The sequence below is a fragment of the Protopterus annectens genome, chromosome 11.part0, assembly GCF_019279795.1.
Source record: "Protopterus annectens isolate FY-2018-M chromosome 11.part0, PAN1.0, whole genome shotgun sequence".
In the NCBI taxonomy this organism is placed as follows: Eukaryota; Metazoa; Chordata; order Ceratodontiformes; family Protopteridae; genus Protopterus; species Protopterus annectens.
In genome coordinates, this window is record NC_056745.1 from 1,157,491,763 (window position 1) to 1,157,517,627 (window position 25,865).

Here is a 25,865-nt window from a genome sequence, read left to right on the forward strand (position 1 = left end):
CTGAATACTAGGCAAGTCTAAAGGTTTTCTGACCTGCTATTAACCAAAAAAAAAAAAAAAAATGTTGACACAAGCAGTAGATTCATTTTAAAAAATGAAGTCCAAAACTTAACTGTCACAGTGGGGACTGTACAGAACAGCAACTTTGTAATAGTTATTCTGATAATTCTGAGATTGCTTTACTATGGAGTAAGAGAATTAGATCAGTAGCTTGCTAAAATATAGTATGAATTCACTAAACTGTACTGTCTTGACTATACTGCTCGCAGTTGCACTATGCAGAGTAAATAAATGAAATAAAGAGCTGCACAATTAAGATGAGCTTTTCGACAGGTTCATAAAATGTAAACACCGAGAGTTCTGCCTAGCCACCCCCCACCACAAACGCACACAAAAATGTAATAACCTTATTTTTTCCCCACTGATTGGGGACTGGAAGCTTTGACAGGAACTGAATATTGTTAATTCTGTTCACCAGAGGGAATGAAAACAGGGCTGCATAAAGTAAACTGAAACCAGGAGTAAAGTTGATGATGACGTTGTGAGTGGTGACAACTTGGAGGTATCAAGGACAAGTTTCTTTCGGTCAGAATTTTAGATTCTGGGATTGTCCCTTTGATTTATACTGTCATTGGCTTTTGCCACATCTCAGGCAACCATTCTTCCTTCCCCTTTCCAATTTCTTTTATCTTCTGCTACCTGTTTTGTTATTGCAAGCGTTTCACTTACTACATGCACCCTCAGTTATTATTTTATCCAAAACATCCCTCATCCTTTTCATAATTTTCATAAATATGTTTTAGTCTGTATTCCCCAGCATTACTGACCACAAATTTTTGTCTTCTTTTCCTTACTTTTTTAATATAAATATTGGCTTCACACATTTCTTCATGTTTTATCTATTCATCCATTTATTCATCTGTTACTTCCAAATATCCCTTCTTCTCTGCCTGTGTCATTTCTTTATAAAATTGTACCCTAAACTATATGGTTTAGGTAAATATTCTGCCTTCCCCTCATTTCATATTTCTTCAATTTCCTCTCTTTTGACATTTTTCTGTTTTTTCTTTTTTTTTCTTTTTTCCATTTTTCTTATTTATCTTTTGACATGATTCTTCTCCTACATCTGTCTTACATATTCCTCCCCAATACTAATAATCTCCCCCTGCTTATATTTTAATCTGGTCTTTGTTTTTTATGACTTCAGTTTTCATCTCTTATTTCAGTTTTTAACTTTCTCCTTATTATACTCCATTTTCTCTCCTCCTCTTCATAATTTCTACTTCTCCCATGCATTCATTTTCATTTTGTGTCATTTTTTTTTACTTTTCTTTTCTCACTTTTCTCTGTCTGAATATAATTTCTATTTTTTGTACACATTTGTGGTGTCCTGTTGGCTGGACCAGATATTATGTAGCCTTTAGTATTGATCCATTTAGTTAAACCCTTTTACATTTGGTTCACTCTAATACCAGGAGTTACAATTCATATTGAGTGGACAGTGATTATTTCTTCATGTACAGTTCTCTCTCTCTTTTTAATATTATAATATTTTATAGCATCAAAACCATGTAGAGGTGACAGGGAAATGTTTTATCCTTTGAGGTAAGGGAAACATTAAAAATATTTACAGATTTCAGCAGGCAGAGAGTAACCTGAAAAATAAAAATAGTAAAGCAAAATTAAATACATTTTCAGAATACTTAAATAAGATGTATGAGGCACCTAGGGTCAACTATAAAATAGTCTTTGTAAATACAGTGGTTCTGGTAATGTAAGAGAGACCTTGATAGCTTGTGTTGAGGAACCCCATCCATCCCTTACCCTGTTATGTCTCACGTTGATGTGTGCCCTAAAGGAACTACTGAAGCCTAAGAGGTCCCCCGTGGTTGTAAGTATAACTGCCAAGGCCTCCATTTTTGGACTTTTGACCTGGAATAATTGTGTGCTATTCCAAACTCTGCAGTCATCACCTAAGTTAACATTTGCTGGAGATCTGGGATTTCTTAGGGTAAAACCTGTCTCCAGTGCTCGTTGTGGACTTTTTAGTGAGTAGCATAATCAAAGCCAGTAGTGTTTTTTTCTTGGGGGGGGTCTTAGGATGTTATGTCTATACTAGCCTAAGTAATATAGAGGTGGGTCAACATCAGTAAGCCTCTGAAATGTGATTTCAAATATATTTTTTGAGATGGACTCGGAATTTGCTTAGTTTGGGGGAAATGAAAAATGTGCTGTCAATTACCTTTGCTGCTGGGAACATTTTCTTCAGTCTAACTGGGGTATAGAAGTATTTATGCAGGTACTTTTACCCGAATATCCTAAATTTTCTGTCTCTAGTGCATGAATATAAATTCAACAGTTGATCCAGCTCTCCATTTCTATTTGGATAGTCAAAAAAAACCCTCCCAAACTTCCCTTGATCTTTTGTATTATTGGATATTTGAGGTTCATTAAAGCTCTATAGTCTGATACTTTTGGATGGCCCCGTAGCCAGCCCAACACTAAACTGCCCAGTTAACTGAACCAGATTGGTTTCCTTCAGTGCCATACTCCTAAAATATTCCATCTCTCTTAGAAATGTCGTTAATCCCTGGTGTTCCAGGAAAAGGACCCTGGGATAGGCCATGTTTACCTTTACCTTTTGGGCCATTCCAGATCTAACATTTGGTACCAATAGCGTAATCCCTTTTCCAATGTCCTCCATTTGCTAATTGAGGACATCCTGTCTTCCTGGTTGAGGATACCTAATCTGGATAATGAAATCTTTAAGTGAGTTGAGGGAGAGGTCTTAAACAAGATACCTAGCTGATGTTGAAGTGATTGTAGAGGAGCTGAGTGGTCCCAGGGGAATTGTACTATAATTGCATTAAGATCTATTACAGGTAGAAGACAACATTTAGTTAGTATCATGTCTTTCCATTTCCGTAAAGCATTATAGGTTTTTGGATATAACTTTACATGCAATGATCAAGGCAGTTGCTCCCCAATAAAGTTGTATAGCTGGGAATGACTTTCCTCTAAAAGGCCCAGGTAATTCCAGTTTCTCCAAATGTGTATTATGTTTTTCATTATATGTCAACCACCTGTATGTTATATTCATATAAAATTGTTTCAATATTAGATGTTCCTTCCATACCTCTCCTTTTTGTAAATATTCCATATTTAATGTACTTCCTGTTAACTTTATCTCTTCCTTCCTTTATTTTTTCATTTTCCTCTTAACTGCTCATAGTGCTATATGATCAGAAGAACTTGCTTTTTTTTATTTGCTTCTTTAATTTATCTCGTATCTTAACTTATTACATAATGTTTGTCCGTAATCTTTCGTTTCTTAACTTACTGTGCCGTTTTTCATTTATTTGACTATTTTAATGTCCTGTGTTACTTTCCATTTTCTTTCCTTAAATTACAGTTAGTCATCTAATATAATAGTCAATAAAAATAGTTAATAATGAGCACATCTTTTGAAACATTTTTCTTTTCCCCATGTTTATATATGCAAATAATGTTATTAATCTAACAGGCTTCATTTTTTAAGTCCCATGCTAACACCCTGCCAGCTAACACTACTGTTACATCCATTATTTTCACATCTTTATTTCTGATAAGTACTGCATTCCCAGAACTTGTATCTTTCCATATTGTCTAAACTACATTTTTGTCACATTATTTCAAACTTTCCTCATTTACTTCATCTGTGCCTCAACGGATCCTGGAAACTATCTGACTAGCTTGGTCTGCAAAGCTATGGAAAGGATCATCATGGACCTCATAAATAAAGATATTGGGGACCTACAGACACTGGATCCTACCCAGTTCAGCTTTGTTAAGGGCAGATCCTGCCTCTTAAACCTGGTCGATTTCTTTGAAACAGTCACCAAGGCCATTGACTAGGGGAAGGTGGTCCACACAGCCTACCTGGACCTCGCAAAAGCCTTCGATACAATACCCCACTCGGGCATTATAGATAAGCTCACCAGCTTAAATATAAACCCCTATGCCACTAGATGGGTTGCAAACTGGCTCAAGGACAGAACCCACATGGTTAGAATTGCTGGAGCCATGTCAGACTCCAAACCAGTTACAAGTGGCGTCCCACAAGGTTCAGTCCTGGGACCTCTCTTTTTCGTTATATATTTCTCGGAGGTACAGGCCAACACGGAAGGACTGTGGCTGACCAAGTTCGCAGATGACTGCAAGCTGGGCGCCATAATAGACTCTCCAGCCGACACAAGCATCCTCCAAACGGGCCTTATAGTAACAGACAACTGGTGCCAGAGCCATGGCCTCAAGCTAAATGCCAAAAAGTGTATAGTCATCCCCTTTGGCAAAAACAAAGTGCCCACAAATTACCACATAGGTGGTAATCCATTAAGTACAGAAGAAGTAATTAGGGACCTGGGGACCCAAGTTGATAGTCTCTCATTTGACAACCATGTGGCCAAAGTGGTTAGAAAAACATTTTATATAGCCCACCTAATCATGAAGGGATTCAAATTGAGATCAGGGGAGGTCATCGTGCCTCTTTACTCATCCCTCATCAGGCCCATAATTGAGTACAATGCCCCTTTTGGGATGTACCTTACCAGACACCTGCAGCAACTGGAAAGACCCCAAACGTACCTCACCAAGAGGATCAAAGGGCTCAAACAGATGCCATATGCTGCCCGGTTACAGAAACTCCAGCTCTACTCATTGGCATACCGCCTGCTCAGAGGCGATTTGTGCCTGATGTATAAAGCAGTGTCCAACCCGGAATTAATGGACATGCTGCACCTCAGAAAATCCAAATCCCATCGAGCTACGTGCTCGAGAGACTTGAACCTCAGCACTGAAATAAATAGGACATGCTGGGGGGACAGATTCATAGCCCAGAGGCTCCCTTCACTCTGGAATAAAATCGCAGTCCAGGTTAGGCAGAGTCCCTCATTGCCTCTGTTCAAGAGGAATCTTGCTGAGTGGATGGGAGATCGTAGGTTTACCCCGGGTATCACTTCTGTGTCACTGTTAGACAGAGGCACAGTATACTAACCTCGAAAAAGGCATAGCAAAATTAATTTAAAATGGGTGGCGAAAGCAAAACACACTCTGGCTAGGCTTATAAATGCCCTAGGGCAGATAGCCTAGTATGAACCTATGAACTTGTCTTTACATGCCTTATATTTTGCAAATTACACCATGTCAGATGTTCATTGTGTTTCACTGTTGTAGTCATTACTCTTGGGTTATCCTGCTGGCAGGCTACCCTCAGTCGGACGGAATTCCAAAGTCTAGGTCTGGCGTCGGTTGCTGTCGCCTCTTCCCTGATGTCAGTGCGCCAGGGGTATATAAGATGCAGCCGATGCCATTTTCTTCAGTCTTTCTTGCCGCACGGTGCCTGAAGCAAAAGCAATTTGCAAGTGCCGGTCGGCCGACTCCTGAGATTTTCAAATCCGAATTTCAGAACCGAAGTCTTCATTAAAGCTAAGTACCCCGTTGCGGAAACTTTTTTCTTGCTTCAGACCGATGTCAGAAAAAGTTAACAGTTGTTTTTCTTGTGGGAAGCAAATACCTCATAAGGATTTTCACTCTTACTGTATTCCTTGCCTAGGCCCTGATCACAACGTTGCTAGCTGTCGGTTTTGTGCTAGATTTAACCAGCGCACTATCAAGCGTTGGTTCGATTTTGCATTTCATTACTTTGGCTGAAGATTTAATTATATAATGCCATTGAACCACCCGACAACCAGAGTTTACAAAAAACGCAAGGACAAGGAAAAGGATAGGCATCTGAGGTCCAAAACCGACAACGAAGCCTCTGCTAGGCCAGTCGCTGGTTCTCAGTGAGGCGCTTTCGCAGCCCCTGGCGCCTGCTACCTCAGAGCCACAGGCCGCTTCAGACTCCCACGTGGAGCCGACTGGGCCTCTGGAAACTCAAGGTATTGGACATTCTGAAATCTTTCCCTCAGATGGGTCTGGAGGCGCTGAGCAGGCATCTGCTTCTGAGGGCGTCTTCAGACCTACACAACTATATATTAAGCCATCTTCAGCTTCAAAGACTAAAGCAGCTCTAAAGACAAAGAAACAAGTACAGCATTCTCCTTCTCAGACTTCCATGCCTAAAAAACAGATGCTCAAAATGGCCGAAGACCTAATTAGTTTGATCAGGGGCTCCCATCCCCCTCCTGATAAGAGGCCTAGGCAAGAGACAGAGTATGATTCTTCTGATCAGGTTTCTATTTCCTCTGATTCCTCTTCTGAACAGGATTACTCCATGCTTCCCTATGAGGATTCTGATGCTGAAGAATCCATTCCTTCAGCCTCTCCTCCTGAGGATTATTCTTTTGGGGAAACTCTGCATACCATGAGGGAGCATTTCCACTGGGAGAGCCAAGATTATTCTGAATCTAAGAAAAGGCTCAGAGACTTTCTGCTACTTCCTCAGCACAGACCCCTTGCTATTCCACCTGTTCTGGACATTGTAGATGATGTATTTTCAGAGTCCGGCCTGTCCCCTGACTCTTTACCCCCTGCACCTGCTAAGCCAGACAGATACTACAGGGTTCTTGATTCTCATAAATTCCTATATAAAAACCCTGCTGCTGACCCAGAAACTATATCTCAGGGTCCCAAAGGGGTTAAAGCTTCCACTGCAAAAAACCCTTTTCCCTCTGATAGGGATTCTAGGGCTCTAGACAGATGGGGGGAAAAAGTCTACACTTCTGGTTCCCTGGCTGTAAGGGCTTTAAATTGTCAGTTTCATATGCTTAAATATCAGCAATATTTAATGTCACTGCTTAAATAGAAAATGTTGACAAATACTGAATGTTCAGAGAACAAGGAATTGCAGGATTTATTGCATGCAGCTGAACAAGTGGGAAAGCTTACTTTGCAGTGTGGTTATGTTTCACTGGAGGCCTCTTGCAGGGCCGCTGTTACAGGTTCTGTTATTAGGAGGCATGCTTGGTTAAAGGAACAGAATCTGCCTGATCATGTTAAAGCAAAATTATTAGATGCACCATTACAGCATAATACTTTGTTTGGTACGAAAGCAGAAGAGGTGTTGAAAAAAATGGAGGATAAAGCAAAATCCATGCAGACAGTCGAGGATTTCTTACAGGTACAGCCACCCAGGTTTAGCAGGAACTGGCCCTCTAAAAATTGGTCCTTTCCAGTGTCAGACAGACCACAAAGAGGCAGATACAGGTGTCCCAGAGGCAGATCTCAGCCCCAAGGCTCATACAGGCCTAAACAGTGGGGTGCTCCTACCTCCAAAAGCGGAGAAGACAAATCACAACCGTACAGGAAACAGTCCCAATGACTTTCCTCTACCAGATCCAAGCACTTTTCATTTGGCAGCCCCCTTAGGGGGAAAACTAGCACTTTTTTCATCAAATTGGCAAATGGTTACCCAAGACAAATGGGTCCTGAACATAGTGTCCCAAGGCTACAGGTTCCATTTTTTACACCCTACTAAGGTCAAAAGGTATGCCAGACCTGCCACACAATCAATGGGCAGAGGCACAAAAACAAATTTCAGCCGTCATGGACATGAGGGCCATTCAGCAAGTACCACAACAACAGCAGGGGCAAGGATTTTACTCCAGATTCTTTCTACTACCCAGAAAGGACAAAACCTGGAGACCAATACTGGACCTGTTTATACTAAATACGTTTCTGGAAGTTCCAAAATTCAAGATGTTGACTCTACAGCAGCTACTGCCCATGCTGGGCAAGAAGGCTTGGCTCGTAACTTTGGACCTAAAAGAGGCATACCTGCATGTCCCAATCAGACAATCTTGCAGAAGATACCTCAGATTCAGAGCTGGCTCAATGCATTACCAATTCTCTGTACTGCCCTTTGGCTTATCTACTGCGCCCAGGGTCTTCACAAAATGCCTGGCACCAGTAATTGCGTTTTGGAATTCAAATATATCCCTACTTGGACGACTGCCTAATTCAAGCAGAGAACAAAGACATTCTTCTGAAGCATCTGGCATTTGTAAAAAGATTACTAATTGGCCTAGGGTACACAGTAAACAAAAATAAATCAAAACTAGTGCCCTCTCGAGATAATATTCCTGGGTGCAAGCTTAAATACAACTGCCCAGATGGCTTATCTCACACCAGACAAACAAAAGCAACTCACTACTTACTTCAAGAAATTGGCAACAAAAACCCACTTATCTGCAAGGAAAATCCTGCAGGCCTTGGGTTTCATGGCATCTTGCATTCTACTAATTCCATATGCCAGACTGCATATGAGGAAACTACAGTGGTATCTAAAAAGTGTTTGGACTCGGCATTGCCACAGCCTGGAGACAGTAATTGCACTCATTCCCTGCCTGCAACAGGCGTTTCGATGGTGGGCAGAAGCCTGTCACCACAACAAGGTCTGCCATTCAGATTACCCACAGCCAGACAGACACTGACAACGGATGCATCAGATTATGCCTGGCGGGCCCATATGGCAGGAAAATGTATTCAGGGCACATGGCCTGCAAACCAGATGCATCTTCACATCAATCAAAAAGAGATGCTAGCTGTTCAAAATGCCCTGACAGCTTTCAAGGACCTGCTTCATCCAGGACAGTTACTGATAAAGACAGACAACACTACGGTCATGTGTTACATAAACAAGCAGGGAGGTACACATTCCTACCCCCTCTGCAGACAAGCAATGACCTTATGGGACACAGCATTGGCTTTTCAAGTTCACCTGCAAGCACAATTCCTGCGAGGAAAAACAAATACTCTGGCAGACGAACTAAGCAGAAACCTCATGGATCTCCACGAATGGAAACTGGATCCGTAAGTCTTCAGCATGATAATAAGGAAATGGGGATGCCCAAACATAGATCTATTTGCCTCCCCTCACAGCTGCCAATTGCAGAGATTTTGCACAAGGATTTATCACAAACAAGCATGGAAAGTGGACGCCCTATCCTTCAGCTGGAAAAATCTAACTGTATATGCTTTTCCCCCACTGCCTCTCCTTCCCAGGGTATTCCTAAAGGTCAGACAAGAGAAGCCAAAAATTATACTGATTGCACCAGACTAGCCACGCCAGCACTGGAACCCAGTCTTAAAGAGCTTGTCTCAAGGTCCAGCATGGATATTGCCTCAGACTTCTCACTTACTGACCCAACAAAACAATCAGATCCTGCACAGCCAACTCAGGACCTTAAATCTGGCAGCATGGCGGATAATGTAGCCATTCAGAACAATCCTCATTCAAAAGCTGTTATGGATGTTATCTTGGAGGCCAGCAGGCCCAGTACCAGAAAATCTTATGCAGAAAAATGGAAGAGATTCTGTGCTTGGAACCAGGAACAAGGCAGTGACACGTGTGTACCAAATATCCCTCAGATTTTACAATACCTAACTGAGATGCTGAACAAAGGCCTTTCTTTCTCATCAATTAAGATTCATGCCTCTGCCATTTCAGCCCATTACAATATGGAACCACCTATCTTTTCTCATCCTTTAATAAGGCAGTACCTCAGAGGGGCCAAAAACATTAGACCTCCAAGGAGAGCACCATTTCCGGCCTGGGACCTCAATTATGTTTTGGAAAAACTCACACTGCCTCCTTTCGAGCCAGCATCAACAGCAGATATAAAATTCTTATCCTGGAAAACAGCTCTGCTCCTAGCAATAACCTCTGCAAGGCGAGTCTCGGAGTTACAAGCACTCATGGCTGTGGAACCTTTCATCATTTTACATCCAGACAGGGTTTCTCTGAGGACAAACCCTACATTTATGCCTAAGGTGGTGTCCAGTGTGGCCCTTAACCAAACCATTCACTTGCCTACCTTTTATCCTAATCCACAGAACAAGGGTGAGAAAATTCTGCATTCTTTGGACATACACAGGCAGTTACGCTTCTACTTGGACAGAACTAAAGCTTTCAGAAAGACTGAGCAACTTTTAGTGTCATGTGCTGCAGGATCACAAGGAAAGGCTATCTCAAAACAGACTTTCTAAATGGATAGGCCATTGCATCCGTTTCTGCTATTTTCAACATGGCAAATCAGTGCCTAAGGGCATTAGGCCTCATTCCACCAGAGCAGCAGCCACTTCAGCAGCCTTCCTCAGAGGAGTACCAACCAAAGATATCTTAGAGACTGCAACTTGGAGTTCAGTGCACACGTTCACAAAGCACTACCACTTACCTCTTTACTCTAAGTCCAGAGCAGGCTTTGCCACTGCAGTTCTGCAGGGCCTCATAGCCTCTCCTAACCCTATGTAGCCCAACCGCCCTTCCTCAGCTTTGGGATTCAACCCAAGAGTAATGACTGCAACAGTGAAACATGATGAACATAGTACAGTTGTGTACCTACCATAAATGTAGATGTTCGAGTGTATTCACTGTTGCAGTCCAGGTTACCCACCCACCATCCCCCTTTTCTTTGCTGGGACTTATCTGCACTTCTCTATCCTATACAACCTATTTGGTGTATTTGCTTGTAGATGAAGGAAATGTTATTTTTGTGCATGCATTTTTATTAGCATATTTTTCAGCCTACCAATTTGGGGGCACCTGACGTCTGAGGCAAGAAAAACTGAAGAAAATGGCGTCGGCTGCATCTTTTATACCCCTGGCACACTGACGTCAGGGAAGAGGAGACAGCAACCGACGCCGGACCTAGACTTTGGAATTCTGGCCGACTGAGGGTAGCCTGCCAGCAAGATAACCCAAGAGTAATGACTGCAACAGTGAATACACTCTAACATCTACATTTAGGTACACAACTGTACTTTTTTTACACCATTCAAAAGCTACCGTTCTTCTTGCATCTTTCTTAGAGCCATTTACATTTAATGACACCCCATTAAAATTAACCTTTTTCCTTTTTTGCATCTTTTTTATTCCTATGTTTTATTTTTATTTTCCTTACCTTGTCCCTTGTGAACTTCCATCACCTGAATTTCTGAGTCCACTAATTTCCCCTTCGTGTCAAACGCATTATATTTATTTTCTGTCAGCATTACTTTGTTTTCCCAACCCAGTTTTTCTCCATGTGCTGTAGTTCTTCTGCTTCACGGACCAGTGCTTCACCTTTCTCTCTTGTTTGTTCCCTTTCACTTTATTCATTATCCCACTTTCATCTAATAAATATTAAAGGACAGTTGACCCAAAAATGGTTATCTCTTCTGTATTTCCTCTTTGGTTGTTTATAATTTTTCCTCGAATGACCATTTTGTCCACAGTGACCACACAGTCTGTAGTTATTGTTCTGTACAAGATGTGACGTATCATTGTAAAAAAATTAAAAAAAAATAAAAAGTAAAACATTGGATTACATCACATGTCATCTCTTTAAAGTTATTTTTACAAGCAGGCAAGTCCGCCACAAAGCCCCAAACTTCTGTATACCTACTGTGAGATTTGCCATAGCTCTGAGATTGAAGAAAGAGATTGTTGGAACAACAGTCTCTGACTTAGTTTAATAAGTGTGTATTTTTGGTTGTTTAGCCTTTCTCTTCTGGGGCTTGCACTGAGGCCTGGAATTTCAAACTGTTATCCATTCATGCAGCCGTTTGCAGGATTTCCTAGATATAGCAAGACAGAATGAGTTGGCCTTGACAGTGAGGGAACTAAATGCTCATATTGGGAAAGATTGAACAGGTTTGAGGATTGCTCGAGTCCACATGGTTGGCATAACGGGACTAATGAAGAAGAGGGACTTCTAGTTTTCTGTCTAGCATATGTGTTAGTGGTGGCCAACAAATGGTCCTCCAAGTGAGAGACTGTCACTAGAAGACATACAAAAGTGATCAGTATGCAATTCTGGCAGACTCTCTACTAAGAAGGAAGGGGCGTTGGGATCAAATTAGAGATTGCCAAGTCATCCCTAGTTAAAGTGACTGCCTTAAACATAAAACATTGGTGGCCACAGTTGGATGGAAGCAGTAGTCAGAAGAGAGCTTTAAGGTCAACAGAGACCAGGCTAAAAACCTGGAAATTACCTGGAGCAAAATCACAAAAAGTTCAAGGAAATACTTAGGGCTCAAGCACCTCTAGAAGAAGAGAAAATATGTGGAGTCAAAGAATGGCAGCATTTCAAAACCACGTGTGAAGATGATAGAGATGCACAGTTGAGTCGGGTATGGAAATAAAAGTTACATAAGGAAAGCTCATGGTGGAAAGCAGAAGTCCAAGAAGTTATTCGAGGAAAGGGAGGAATACAGGAAGAAGCAGAGGTTAGAAAAGACAGATTGGGCTAAAAGGGAATGTTGTCTAACAAAGACACCAAGTGAACAGTCACAGTGGCCAAGAAGGTGGTATTTGAGAAAATCTACCAACTTCTGGAAAGTTACTCTGCAGATTGCACAAAAATTCAGTCAGGTTGTAAGTTAGTGGCAGAAAGATGATGGTCATCAGACATCCCTTCCCTAAAGGATGCCAGCAACAACCAACTCATTTGGAGACATCAAGGGCATATTGGAAGGAGTATTTTGGTAAGGTTCTGAATGGAGAAAACCCTACAGAAAATGTGCCATATGCCCGGCCTCCAGTGAGCGACAAAGGAGAAGCCACCCTAGAAGAAGTGCAAAGAGGACTAAGGAAAGTGAACTTAGAGAAAGCATACAGCACAGAAGTCCCTGTGTATGGTCAAGGTGCTTGGGTGCCTTAGGAGAGAATGGTCTCCTGAAGCTACTCATAGTGGTACTGGGAAGGGAACTGTGCCCCAGATTACTGTTGAGTAACCATTTTGGTGTCACTGTAAGTGGTCATAGGGAAGTTCACAAGCTGTGGACAGTACAAAAGTATCAGACTTCTGTCATACTGCTTGAAACTGCTGGAGAAGGTGAGTGATGATAAAATTTGCATCGTAGTAGAAAGTTAATGGGAGCTTAACACTTCTTATTTAGATCAGGATACTGTACAACTAACCTTATATTTATTGTGAGACGTAGTGGAGAAGTAAGGAAGAAGTCTTAACTGGGCATTCCTAGACTTAGAGAAGGCATATGACAAGGTTTCAAGAAAGCTGATTTGGGCTGTCCTGTGATGATTTGAAGTCTGGGAAACATTGGTAGAGTTAGTGCAGGCTATGTACCCAATGGCAAACATATAAACAGTGTTTGGACTCTCAGAAAGGTTCCGGGGGGGGGGGTGGATGTGCATCAGAGCATGGCTCTGAGCCCACTGCTGTTCATTCTGCTGATGGACTACATCAGAAAACAGGATGGAGGGTGCAGATCATAAAGACTGCTGCAGGCACATAATATGCCACATCAAGCAGACTCTGAACAGTAGCTTCAGCAAATGTTGAGTAACCGGAATGCAAAACTGAAGGCACATGGGATGAAAGGAGTACAGACAAGACAGTGGTCATTGCAGCAAATAAAGGAAATCAGAAGTAACAAAGCTGTGGTAGAATGGAAGACTAAGCAGGTTAACAGATTAAAATATTTGGGAAGTTTGGTTGAGGATAAAAGAAGCTTGAATGCGGAGGTTAAGCTGGAATCTGAGGTACTGCAGACAACTAGTGCAGTGTGTTAGAGATGGCGTGTGACAGAAGAATACCAAAGAAGTTGAAAAGTAAGATGTATAAAACATTGGTGTGAACAGTGTGTGTGTATGGCACAGAAACCTGGGCTGAATAGGCTTGAGGGGTGGAGCTAAAGTGCTTGAGATGGTAAGTAGTAGGTCTAGCACTGTGGAACAGACAAAGAAATGACTTAAGAGTAGAAGCCATAGTAGCCCCAATTATAGAGAAGCTAAAAGAGAACAGATTATGATGGTTCAGTGATATGTGCAGGAAAGTTGAAGACTGACTGGTAAAGTAGATTGGGAGAGGCACAAAGAAGGCAAGAGAAGGTGAGTCTGCCAAGAGATGGATAGTTTGCATGAGAAGAATACCGGAGACGGGCAGTATGACTTTTGCATGTAGAAGTGGCAACAGTTGGCGCAACACGCTGATCTTGTATAAAATTAGGAAGGGGGTTGTTGTTTAGTTAAGCTGTTGCTTAGAACCTTCTTAAGTGTTCTGTTCTACGTATGTACTTCTGTGCAGTTACAAACCAGCATGCTTTCTTTTATGCATGTGACCAAACTTTATTTTAACAAAACAACATTCAACATTACAGAAGCATTCTTGTTGCATGGTGCTTTTTTCCTTTTATTCTGACTGTCACATTTACCCTTTGACCTTTACCATCACTGCTTGTTTTGTTTCAGCAGACAGAATTCACAATCATTTTTGTCTGGTCTAAACATTGTGTGTCTATATATATATATATATATATATATATATATATATATATATATATATATATAACAGTGGTGGAGTGGATAGCATTGTTCTCGCAGTTCTCAACTGGGGTGCTTTCTTTGTCGGGTCTAAACATTCTACGTGTGTTCCCGTGGGTTTTCACCAGGTGCTGCGGTTTCCTCCCACACTCCAAAGACATGCAGTAGACGGATTGGACATTCTAAATAGGCCATATGAGTTGGTGTGTGTGCATGTGAGTGGTATGGAAGAACTGCTGTAGGGCTAGCCACCCAGCTGTATGAACCACTGCTCTTGACGATTGTCATTGTTGAAGTGACACCCCGACATCATGTGGCAAATGGGGAAAAAGGAGTCGTGTGTGTGTGTGTGTGTGTGTGTGTGTGTGTGTGTGTGTACATTTTGTAACTTTAACTTGCATAATATACCTTCCTTCCTACATGCTTTAGTCATCATCTTCTTTCGGCTTTTCCCGGTTAGGGGTTGATTGGCAGTGGAGTTTTTTTTTTTTTTACAGTGTCGAGTTGCCAGCCCGGCGCCCAACCTTCCACAGAAGGCACACACACCTAGGGGCAATTTAGAGTGTCCAATCCACCTACAGCACTTCTTTGGGATGTGGGAGGAAACTGGGGCACCCAGAGGAAACCCACGCGACCACAGGGAGAACATGCAGACTCCGCACAGAAGGCACCCCAGCCGAGAATTGAACTGGAGAACCTCTTGCTACATGCTTTATTATTTATGTATAATTGCTATGCAGATTGCTTAAACTGTACACAAACTCCCTTCTACCAATGTCTTTACGCTTGTGGTACTTTCTGAATTGTTTTCTCTTTTCCTTCCTTGGAAGTGCTTCATACCTTGCCTTACTCATTCTTACCACTCCTCTCACCTCCCTTTTCTTTATTCTTCTAATGCTTCTTCCTTGTTCAAGGCATCCATTCTTTCCATTTTTCATTGACTCATCCTGCCATCCCCTTCCACTCCAGTTCTGTTTCTTTCCTTTTTATTCTTTCTACCATTCCTACTACTTCACAAGTATGGAGCTGATGCTTTCCATCTTATAATAATTGCTTTTTTTTTTTTTTTTTTTTACCACAAGCTTAACCATTGGTATTAGATTCCTATGTTGCTGTTTTATCCTGGGGACTGATGTATAAATAAACAGTTTAATTAGTTGTATATCCTACGTTGCTATTGTTTTCAGATTTCCCACTTTCTTCTTGAATAAGTGGAGTCTTGGACAGGCCCACAGTATATGGAACTGTGTACCCGTTTCTCCTGTCTCACACCTCCATCAACTCTCTGTGTGGCACCCAGAAAAGTCTTTAATCTTGGTAGGGTATAAAAACAGCTGTGCAAACATTGCCAGTCAAAAATTCAATATGTCCTTTATTTTGTTGCATGTTTTGGTAATCTGATAACTTGCTCTCATATCTTTTCTAATATTCCTTTTTGTAGTTCTGCTCATTTTCCTTTTTGCTGTGAATATATCCATCTCACGTGCTTTAATGCCTTTGTTATTAGTCCTCTGCTCACTGCACCCTTTAGCCTAATACCATTTGCTGCTTGTACTATGCTAGGATACATGCTGCCCTTATCGAGTAATCTCCTGATTTTTCTTCCTTCTCACAGCTATCCCTCTATAATTTATTTATTTTATCTTATTTATTTAACATCTATTTACTGGGAGTGTCTGACTGGGACAGAGCCCATTTTCTAGACGTCCAGGGAGAAAAGCTCCATGGGTAATTAAAAAGAAACTGCAGACGTAAAAGAAAATTACAGACGCTGCTGTGGTACGGCGGTAGCGTTGTTACCTCACAGCAAGAGGTTCTCCCGTTCGATTCTCGGCTGGGCTTGGGAGTGCCTTCTGTGTGGAGTCTGCATGTCCTCCCCGCGGTTGGGTAGCATTCGAAAGACATGCGTGCATAAATGGGCGTGCCTTCGTTGAAGGTTGGGTGTCGAGCTGGCACCTCGGCGTTTCATAAAAATCTGCTGTCAATCATTAGTGGACCAGAGTTCCGCTGTGGCAACCCCTTAACGGGAAAAGCCGAAAGACCAACAACAACATAAGAACACATTTTCATTGGATCATATTGAGTAAAATATGACATCAGTATACATGGTGTATGATGCAGAAGATTAATAAAGAAAGATTAAACATTAATACATTATTAGATACAATTACAATCAATAGTTGAACTGTACAGTAGATTTCATGTAGACAGCAGTTTAATCCATAGGCTTATCAGTGGATATATTCTGTAAAGTGATAGTGCAGCTTGAAAGTGGAGGTAAGGGAAAATAGGTAGGAAGAATCAGAAGATGGGCGAATTAGGTCAGTGGAGGAAGTATTAGAAAAGTTAAACAGTGCTAGTGGGTGTGAGGAGAGGAGTAGAGGAAGTGAGGGAAAGGCAGATGAGGTAGAGTAAGAGAAGTGGGTTATATTAGTTATGATGGAGGGGGTATGGGAAAGGAGGGAAGGAAGTAAACCAATCAGGTTAGTTACATATGCTGGACATAGAATGGTAGTACCGGTGGTGTTTCTTTGAGTCCCAGTTTTATCATCTTAGAGGGAATTGCTTAAAAGCTTGGTTATCATTCTTCAGTGAAGACTGAGTAATGTATGAAATCAGGAAGATGTCAGAACTACAGTAATTGGTGAACATTTTGGGCAGTCTTCAGCTTTATACCTTATTTCATCTCTACCCCACACTCTTGGCTGCAATTGCCTCTGCTTTTTTCATGTAGTTAGATTTTTTTTTTCTGTGTAGCACTCAACAACAGCAACTCATACTATGAACAATGCAGCTTAGTAAGCCACATTTTAATTAACTTTGAAACTATGATGTGATTTAATTTTTTTGGTCAAATAAAATTTGTTATGGTTGTTTTAATTATTTTTGTGTTGCTGTTGCAAAGTAATGTTTTTGTTTTCTTTCTAGGGTGCTAGAATGGTCCGTGAGTTGTTTGAAATGGCCAGAACAAAGAAGGCTTGCTTAATATTCTTTGATGAAATTGATGCTATTGGAGGTTTGTTTCAACCTGACCATTTCTGCTTATTTTTTATTAAGTAAATGAGTGGGCATCTGAAGCACACTGCTTGATTTTATGAGTGTTATATGAGGTGATAATGCAAGCAGTCACATTGAGCAAGTACATTAATGAACGGTATCAAAATAACTGCATATTTTCTGAACTAGCTCAGTAATACAGCAGTGTGGTAAAGTGCTTTGGAGCACTACTACTGAGCATTTCATTTTTACATTTAGGTAAAATGGGATAGGGGTAAGCAGTATCTTGAGCAAACATTTTGTACTATACTACATGCATTTACTTGATTTCTTATAGGATTGGAAACCTGGAGGAACGTTGTCACATTAGACATTCATAGTTGTGAATACCACATGTTTTTGAAATAAATTCCAGTAATTATGCACAGAGGCCCCAATTCAGAAAGGATGTTTTGAGGTGTACACCTCTTGGTAACCATTTCTAATTCAGAGGCCGTCTTACCTTGGTATTGCAACATGAGGACTTGTAGAACTGCAGTGGGCTTTCTCTTCAGCATTGCTAAATGTTAAGGACAGATTTGGGGGTGGGGGTCATATGCTAATTAGCCGTGTACTTTTCCAGAGAACTGCCTGCTGTAAGCCATTTATATAGATGCTCCTAGCAGCTCATGGTAATGAACACGGGCAAAAGCTTGTGCTCATCTATGTCAGTAGAGGTTAAGTACCGAGGAGTTTAGTGAACAGGTAGGGTTGGTATGTGTGTGTGTGTGTGTGTGTGTGTGTGTGTGTGTGTGTGTGTGTGTGTGTGTGTGTGAGCATGCACACAGACCCATACATGTGTGCATGGGGAACTTTTTGTGTGTATGTATGAATGTGCGATTGTATGTATATAGGATCATAGGAGGTTACTAGGCTAATGACCCTAGGGCCCTTAGAAGCCTAGCCAAGTTTTACCTTTATTTCCATGATCAGCACCCATCACCCTGTCCAAGAGAGACATCAGTGAAACCCCTGGGGTGAATTTAGGCTTACCCATCCAATCGTCCAGTCTGCATTTGAAGAGGGCCATTGAGGTGCTCTGCTTGACATGAAGCGGGAGTATGTTTGAAAGGTATGGTAACCTCTGGGAGACAAATCTGCCCATCCAGAAGGTTCTGTTAATGTCACATACAAGGTTAAGGCCATTAGAGTGAATAACCCATGTACTATTTGACTTACGGATGTGCAGCATTTCCAATAAAGCAAGGTCAAAGATTGCCTTGTATGTAAGGCAGAGATCGCCTCTGAGCAGTCTGTATGAAACAAAATAAAGTGATAGTGAATTCAGATGGTCCTCATAGGACAGATGCTGAAGACCTTGAATTTTCCTTGTGAGGAACCTTTGTGGTCTCTCCAATTTCTGCAGGTGCTTGAAAGGGTACATACAATAAGGGGAGTTGTACTCAGTTATTGGCCTGATGAGGGAAGAGTACAGGGAGGTTATAAGTTCTTTTTTTATTGGAGGCAATGCCCTTACTTATGAGATGAGCAACATAGAATGCCCTTCTTACCACTGTGGAGACATGGTGATCAAAGGTAAGGTCACTGTCAACCTTTGTGCCCAGGTCTCTCACCACTGAGTGCGTACTTAGGGTGTTATTGATGTGATAGCTGGCAGGAACATTATTCTTACCGAAAGGGATGATAGTACATTTTTTTGCATTGAGTTTAAGGCCATGACTTTGGCACCAGTCATTTGTTTGTGTAAGACCCTCTTGTAGGAAGTTGCATTTGGAGATTCTACGACCGCTCCCAGTTTGCAGTCATCAGCATACTTTGTCAGCCACAGACCTTTAGTTTTAGCTTGCATGTTGGAGAAATATATTCCAAACAGTATGGGCTTGGGGGGGTGCTGTCATTACCTCCACACTCCCTTACACTGACCAAGTCTTAACACATTGGGGGAGTACTGGGAACCAGGCACCAGCAGTAACTCGGAAGATGTGGATGGGAAACACTATAGAAATCTGGGATACTTTGAATCTCATGTCTGAAAGGCAGTTAGAAAAAAAAATGAAAGATATGGGACAGGGGTATAGATCACTAGACACCAGAGATACTACCAGTGTCATTCCCTAAAGGCACTAAAATAGGTTCGGACTGTATATAATTCCACAGAGGATAGTAGTCTGCTGCACCATTACTAGACAGCACCAAAGTGATACAGAATGTGAACAGGCAATAAGACAGCCACTGTTGCCAGCTGTACAGGCTGACCCTAATAATCTGAGACACTGAAGTACAACTGGGACTGCACTTTCAAGCATCCTGCATCCCCTGAGCTCAGAATATGCTTGTGGACAATCTTCGCAGGTCCTTGAGTAATAGCTGAGTGGAAGCTGGATCCCAGGGTATTTTGGGACATCTCTGAGAGGTGGCATCTCTTTTTCATAGATTATGTATGTTGGAGGAAAAATCATTAAATTTAAGTCTGTTTTCCATTGAATGCCTGGACAGTGGACACCTTCAGCACATGCAGATCAGTCTGTCATACATCTTCCCTTTACTTTTGATGACAGGGGTTTTGTAAAAAGAATGGGTAAGCAGGGAAATGGTTTGCTTGATCATCCTGTGCTATGACAGCTGTAGTTTAGTACATTTCATTTGGTTCAAGAAAAACCCATACTTCTGCTACAGCACAGCATGATTCTGACACAAAAGGGTAGAAATCTTGGCACATCTGCACCTTAGGACCCAAAACTTGCTACATGGATCCTGATAGCTTGATAATATAAAGTTCAGGCTTTTGGAAGAGGTTGAGATGTTTCAGGAGAATAGGAACTAGAAAATATTAATGCAAGGTCAATTTTCATTCTGTCCTCAACTGTTGGGTTTGGATCTGATCTTCGGATCTGATTCGGGCGTTACTTTAGCTTGTTGCCACCAAAAAGCTCTCAAGCTTCTCCCTTACCCATAATGCACAAACCCCTAACATACCACAGATCTCGTTTGCTGTTTTTATGAATAGATGTGGTCGCTTTCAGCTCTCAAGCAATTTGATAAAACGATAAGTTTTTCAAATTTCTATTTGTCTATAATAATTTATCCTTTTCATTTCTGTAAATCTTCCCTCTTCTTACACTCTGTGTGTAGTCTCTCTTTACCATTGTTTGTAGCTATTTTTTTCTTTTCCTGCCTTTACACTAGTTTAGTGTAATTCTTCATACCATCGTTGATGTCTCCCTCCTTTCCCTTTACTTATTATAAAAAAAAAAGATTTTTCTTCTTATCTTTCTTTTTTAGTATTTTATACTTCAGGATGTCAGAAAAAGACTGTTCAGATTTTAAGAAGTGCCAAAAGTGCTAGCACAAGTTGCCCTTGTCTGATGCACATTCTTTATGCATTTAGTGGTTTATTATTTGGGCCTGGATCAACTTCATGTTGACTGTTTAATGTATAAAAACTTTAACCTGCATGCCGTTGTGGACCGAAAGAATAAACTTGTTTTGGAGGGGTAACTCCCTAAATCTTTCTATGAGGCTATTGCTGGAGCTAAGCCCTCTAAGTCTAAAACTAAGGAGACTTCCACTAAGTCTCTTAAACCTTCAAGATCCTTGACTCCATCATCCACGGAGCTGCCAAGAAAAATCATAAATTGGATCGGAGGACTACTTCTAGAATATTAGCACCAAATCTGACAACTGCCTCTTCGGATCCGGGACCCTTACCAAGAACTAGGTACTCGCCCACTGTTGCTCCAGTACCTTCTCCTTTTTATGGAACTCCGACACTCTGTAAGTCCTCAACCTTAACTTCGTCCAGAAGTCTGACCGAAGCTGATGTGGACAGAATGATGAGGAAATTTCTCTTGGTGCAGCTACAGATGGGAGTTCTCCCAGCTCCTACCCCTTCAGTTCAGGAAGCCTTAATTTGGACTACTCAACCTCTCTCAGTTCCTTCTCCAATCCGGCCATTCATTTCAGAGCCCCTGGATCTGAGTATGCCAAGACTGTCGTGATCGTATCCAAAAATATTTGCATCTTCAGCTCAGAGGAAGTCTCTGAGCACTCTGTCTCCAATGCTTTTGGAGCTGGATTATTCTTGGAGCCATACCACCCCTGTCAGATCTGAGGTGTTAGAGTCAACTCAGAAGTTGTTGGAGCTGTCTCTGCCGCTCAAAGCCTCAACATTGGACAGCTCATTTCTAACCTCTGCCTCAAGTGCATTACCCTCGAAGGAGACTGAGCCGGTAGGCCAGAAACATGACTTCTCTGCTCTGTCTGCTGCATTCTCTCCAGGGCGTTCTGTCTTTGAGGTGGTGGAGAGAGTTTTCTTTGCCTCAGCAAGACAGAGATGGTCTTTCCCCCTCTGGATCTTCCTTCTGGATCCCACATGTGCCTCAGGGGTGGCGGGTTCGGGTTTTTCCATAGGGAGGCATGTCTGGGTGCGCTTGTGTGATTTTTACAGAGCCCTTCAAGTCCTCATTCATCAATGCACCCTTTGGCAGTTCATTGTTTCGCCCTAAAGTTAGACACACTCTCTAGGTGAGAAAAGTACAGAAAGACCCTGTCTGCAGTGGGTGTAAGTTTTTCAACTCCTCAAAGATCCTTTCTGGGAATCAACGTGATGGATGAAAGATTTGGTTCAGAAAGTCCCAGGGTCCATTTCCAAGATTCACGTTGAGATAGTTCCCCCAGGAGCATAGGGGGGAATTTGAATGGATGATGCTGTCCATGCAGTAGAGGAGGTCTGCAGAATCAGGGGTCCAGGGATTCCCTGCACCGGAGAGCCTGGCTGGACATCACAAGAGATACATGGGTGCTTAGGATCATATCCAGAGGTTATATTATTCCCTTTTCCGTACCACCTCATTCTGTATCGGACTTTCCCTATGTTCCACCCACCCAGTAAGAGGAAAACAGCAGCAATAGAAATACAAAAGCTGTTAGAAAAAGAGTCATCCAGAGGTCCCACCAGACCAGATAGAATTCAGAAGTTACTCAAGATTCTTTTTAGTGCCAAAGAAAACAGGGGACTGGAGACCTACTTTGGGTCTCAGCGATTTGAACAGGTCTGTTCTTCACACAAAGTTTCAGATAGTCACATTTCAGTCCATTCTGCCCTTTTTGGGCAAATATAACCGGATGTGCTCGGTAGTACACATCCTGAAGGTCTGTCGCACAAAAATGAACAGACAATCCAGAAGGTATTTACGCTTCTGGCTGGGAGCCAGTCTCTACCAGTTCAGAACACTGTAGTTTGGCTTCAACGTGGCCCCCAGGGTGTTCAACAAATACATGGCAGTAGTAGTAGCTCACTTGAGGCTGCAGGGATTTCAAGTGTTTCCATACTTAGACGACTGGCTCATTACCGTCCCGACCAGGCATCTACTAATAAGAGCGAGAGATCAGGTACTCCAGACTTGCTGCCATCTGGGGATGACCATAAATTACAACAAGTCTCACTTACAGCCGTCTCAGGCATTGGAATTCATTGGAGTGGTTTTCAACACGGTATCAATGACAGCTTCTATTCCTCTCTCAGGAGTGCAAACTATCAGATGTTCATCGTGTTTCACTGTTGCAGTCATTACACTTGGGTTATCCTTGCTGGCAGGCTACCCGCAGTCAGCCAGAATTCCAAAGTCTTGGTCCGGCGTCGGTTGCTGTCTCCTCTTCCCTGACGTCAGTGCGCCAGGGGTATATAAGATGCAGCCGACGCCATTTTCTTCAGTCTTTCTTGCCGCGCGGTGCCCGAAGCAAAAGCAGTTCGCAAGTGCCGGTCGGCTGACTCCTGAGATTTTTGAAATTGAATTTCAGAACCGAAGTCTTCAATAAAGCTAAGTACCCCGTTGGGGAAACTTTTTCTTGCTCCAGACCGATGTCAGTAAAAGTTAACAATTGTATTTCTTGTGGGAAGCAAATACCTCATAAGTGTTTTCACTCTTACTGTATTCCTTGCCTAGGCCCTGACCACGACATTTCTAGTTGTCTGTTTTGTGCTAGGTTCAACCAACGCACTATTAAGCGTCTGTTTGATTTTGCATTCCATTATTTTGGCCGAAGGTTTAACTACATAATGCCGTCGGAGCAACCGACGACCGCAATTCATAAAAAACGCAAAGATAAGGAAAAGGACAGGCATCCGAGGTCCAAAACCGACGACTAAACCTCTTCTAGGCCGTTCGCCGGTTCTCAGTGAGGCGCTTTTGCAGCCCCTGACACCCGCTACCTCAGAGCCACAGGCCGCCTCCGACTCCCACGCGGAGACAACTAGACCTCTGGAAAATCAAGGTATTGGGCCTACGGAAACTATTCCCTCAGATGGGTCCAGAGCTGCTGAGCAGGCATCTGCTTCTGAGGGTGTTTTCAGACTTACACAGCTTACTATCAAGTCAACTACAGCAACCAAGGCAAAGTCTAAAACACCATTAAAGACAAAGAAACAAGTACAGTATTCTCCTGGACAGTCATCCATGCCAAAGAAACAGATGCTCAAAATGGCCGAAGACCTAATTACTTTGATCAGGGCCCCCCCCCCGATAAAAGGCCTAGGCAGGACACAGACTATGAATCCTCTGACCAGGTTTCTATTTCCTCTGATTCCTCTTCAGACCAGGGATACTTTCTTCCTCCCTATGAGGACTCTGATGCTGAAGAATGTATCTGTATCCCTTCAGCCTCTACTCCTGAGGATTACTCTTTTGTGGAAACTTTGCACACCATGAGGGAGCATTTCCATTGAGAGAACCAGGATTATTCAGAATCAAAGAAAAGGCTCAGAGATTTTCTTTTATTGCCTCAGCACAGGTCCCTTGCTATACCCCCCGTGCTAGATATTGTTGATGATGTTTTTTGAAAATCTAGTTTGTCCCCTGATTCTTTACCCCTAGCACCAGTCAAGCCAGATAGGTACTACAGGGGACTCATAAATTTCTTTATAAAACCCTGCAGCTGACCCAGAAACTATTTCTCAGGGTGCAAAGGGGTAAAGGCTTCCACTGCAAAAAAACCCAGTCCCCTCTGACAGGGATTCTAGAGCACTGGATAGATGGGGGGAAAAAAGTTTACACTGGCTTTGAACTGCCAGTTTCACATGCTTAAATACCAACAATATTTACTGTCTTTGTTAAAACAGAAAATGCTTACAAGCTCAGAATGTCCTGACAGGAAATGCAGGATTTATTGCATGCAGCTGAACAAGTGGGAAAGCATACTCTGCAATGTGGTTTTGATTCATTAGATTCATTAGAGCCGCAGTTACAGTATCTGTCATTCGAAGGCATGCTTAGTTAAAAGAACAAAGTTTACCTGATCATGTTAAAGCAAAATTATTGGATGCTCCTTTACAGCATGATACTTTGTTTGGTGTTAAGGCAGAAGAGGTATTAAAGAAAATGGAGGATAAAGCAAAATCAATGCAGACCGTAAAGGATTTCGTACAGGTACAGCCATCTAGATTTAGCAGAAATTGGCCTTCTAAAAACTGGTCCTTTCCAGTGTCAGACAGGCCACAAAGAGACAGATACAGACGCCCAAGAAGCAGATCTCAGCCCCAAGGCTCTTACAGACATAGACAATGGGGTGCTTCAACCCCCAAAGGAGAAGACAAGTCACAGCCTTATAGGAAACAGTCCCAGTGACTTCCCTTTTCAAATGCCAAGCATTTACCTTTTGGCAGCACCGTTAGGGGGAAAGCTAGCACTTTTCTCACAAAATTGGCACATAATCACCCAGGACAAATGGGTACTGAATATTGTTTCTCAGGGTTACAGGTTCCACTTTCACACCCTACCAAGGTCAAAAGGACTGCCAGACCTGCCACAAAATCAATGGGCAGAGGCACAAAAACAAATTACAGCTCTCATGGACATGAGAGCTATTCAAAAAGTACCACAGCAAGAACAAGGACAAGGATTTTACTCAAGACTTTTCTTGGTCCCCAGAAAGGACAAAGCCTGGAGACCCATACTGGACCTGTCTATCAATTCAGAATGTTGACACTACAGCAACTTCTATCCATGCTGGGCAAGAAGGCTTGGCTTGTTACTTTGGACCTCAGAGGCATACCTGCATGTCCCAATCAGACAAAATTGCAGAAGATACCTCAGATTCATAGCTGGCACAATGCATTACCAATTCTCTGCACTGCCCTTTGGCTTATCTACTGCACCCAGGGTCTTCACAAAATGCCTGGCACCAGTGATTGCATTGTGCAGACAAAAAGGAATTCAGATATATCTTTACTTGGACGACTGCCTTATTCAAGCAGAGAGCAAGGACATTCTACTAAAGCATCTGGCGTTTGTAAAAAGATTACTAAGTGGCCTAGGGTACACAGTAAACGAAAAGAAGTTAAAACTAGTGCCCTCTCAAGTGATAATATTCCTGGGTGCAAGCTTAAATACAACTGCCCAGATGGCTTATCTCACGCCAGACAAGCAAAGGCAACTGACTCATTACTTTCAAATGATGGCAACAAAAACCCGGCTACCTGCAAGAAAAATTCTGCAGGCTTTGGGGTTCATGGCATCTGGTATCCTGCATCCTGCTAATTCCATGTGCAAGACTGCATATGAGGAAGTTACAATGGTATCTAAAAAGTGTTTGGACTCAACATTGCCACAGCCTGGAAGCAATAATAACT

At 42.2% G+C, this 25,865-nt stretch overlaps 1 protein-coding gene across 2 annotated transcripts in view; it reads left to right on the forward strand.

The window, feature by feature from the left end:
- Positions 1-25,865, forward strand: part of LOC122815755 (26S proteasome regulatory subunit 7-like) — a 435,881-nt gene that overhangs the window by 199,933 nt on the left and 210,083 nt on the right. For both annotated transcript variants that reach the window (XM_044088518.1, XM_044088517.1), the window contains exon 9: positions 17,171-17,258. In XM_044088518.1, coding sequence (XP_043944453.1) covers positions 17,171-17,258 — 88 coding nt within the window. The remainder of the gene's footprint in view (positions 1-17,170; positions 17,259-25,865) is intronic.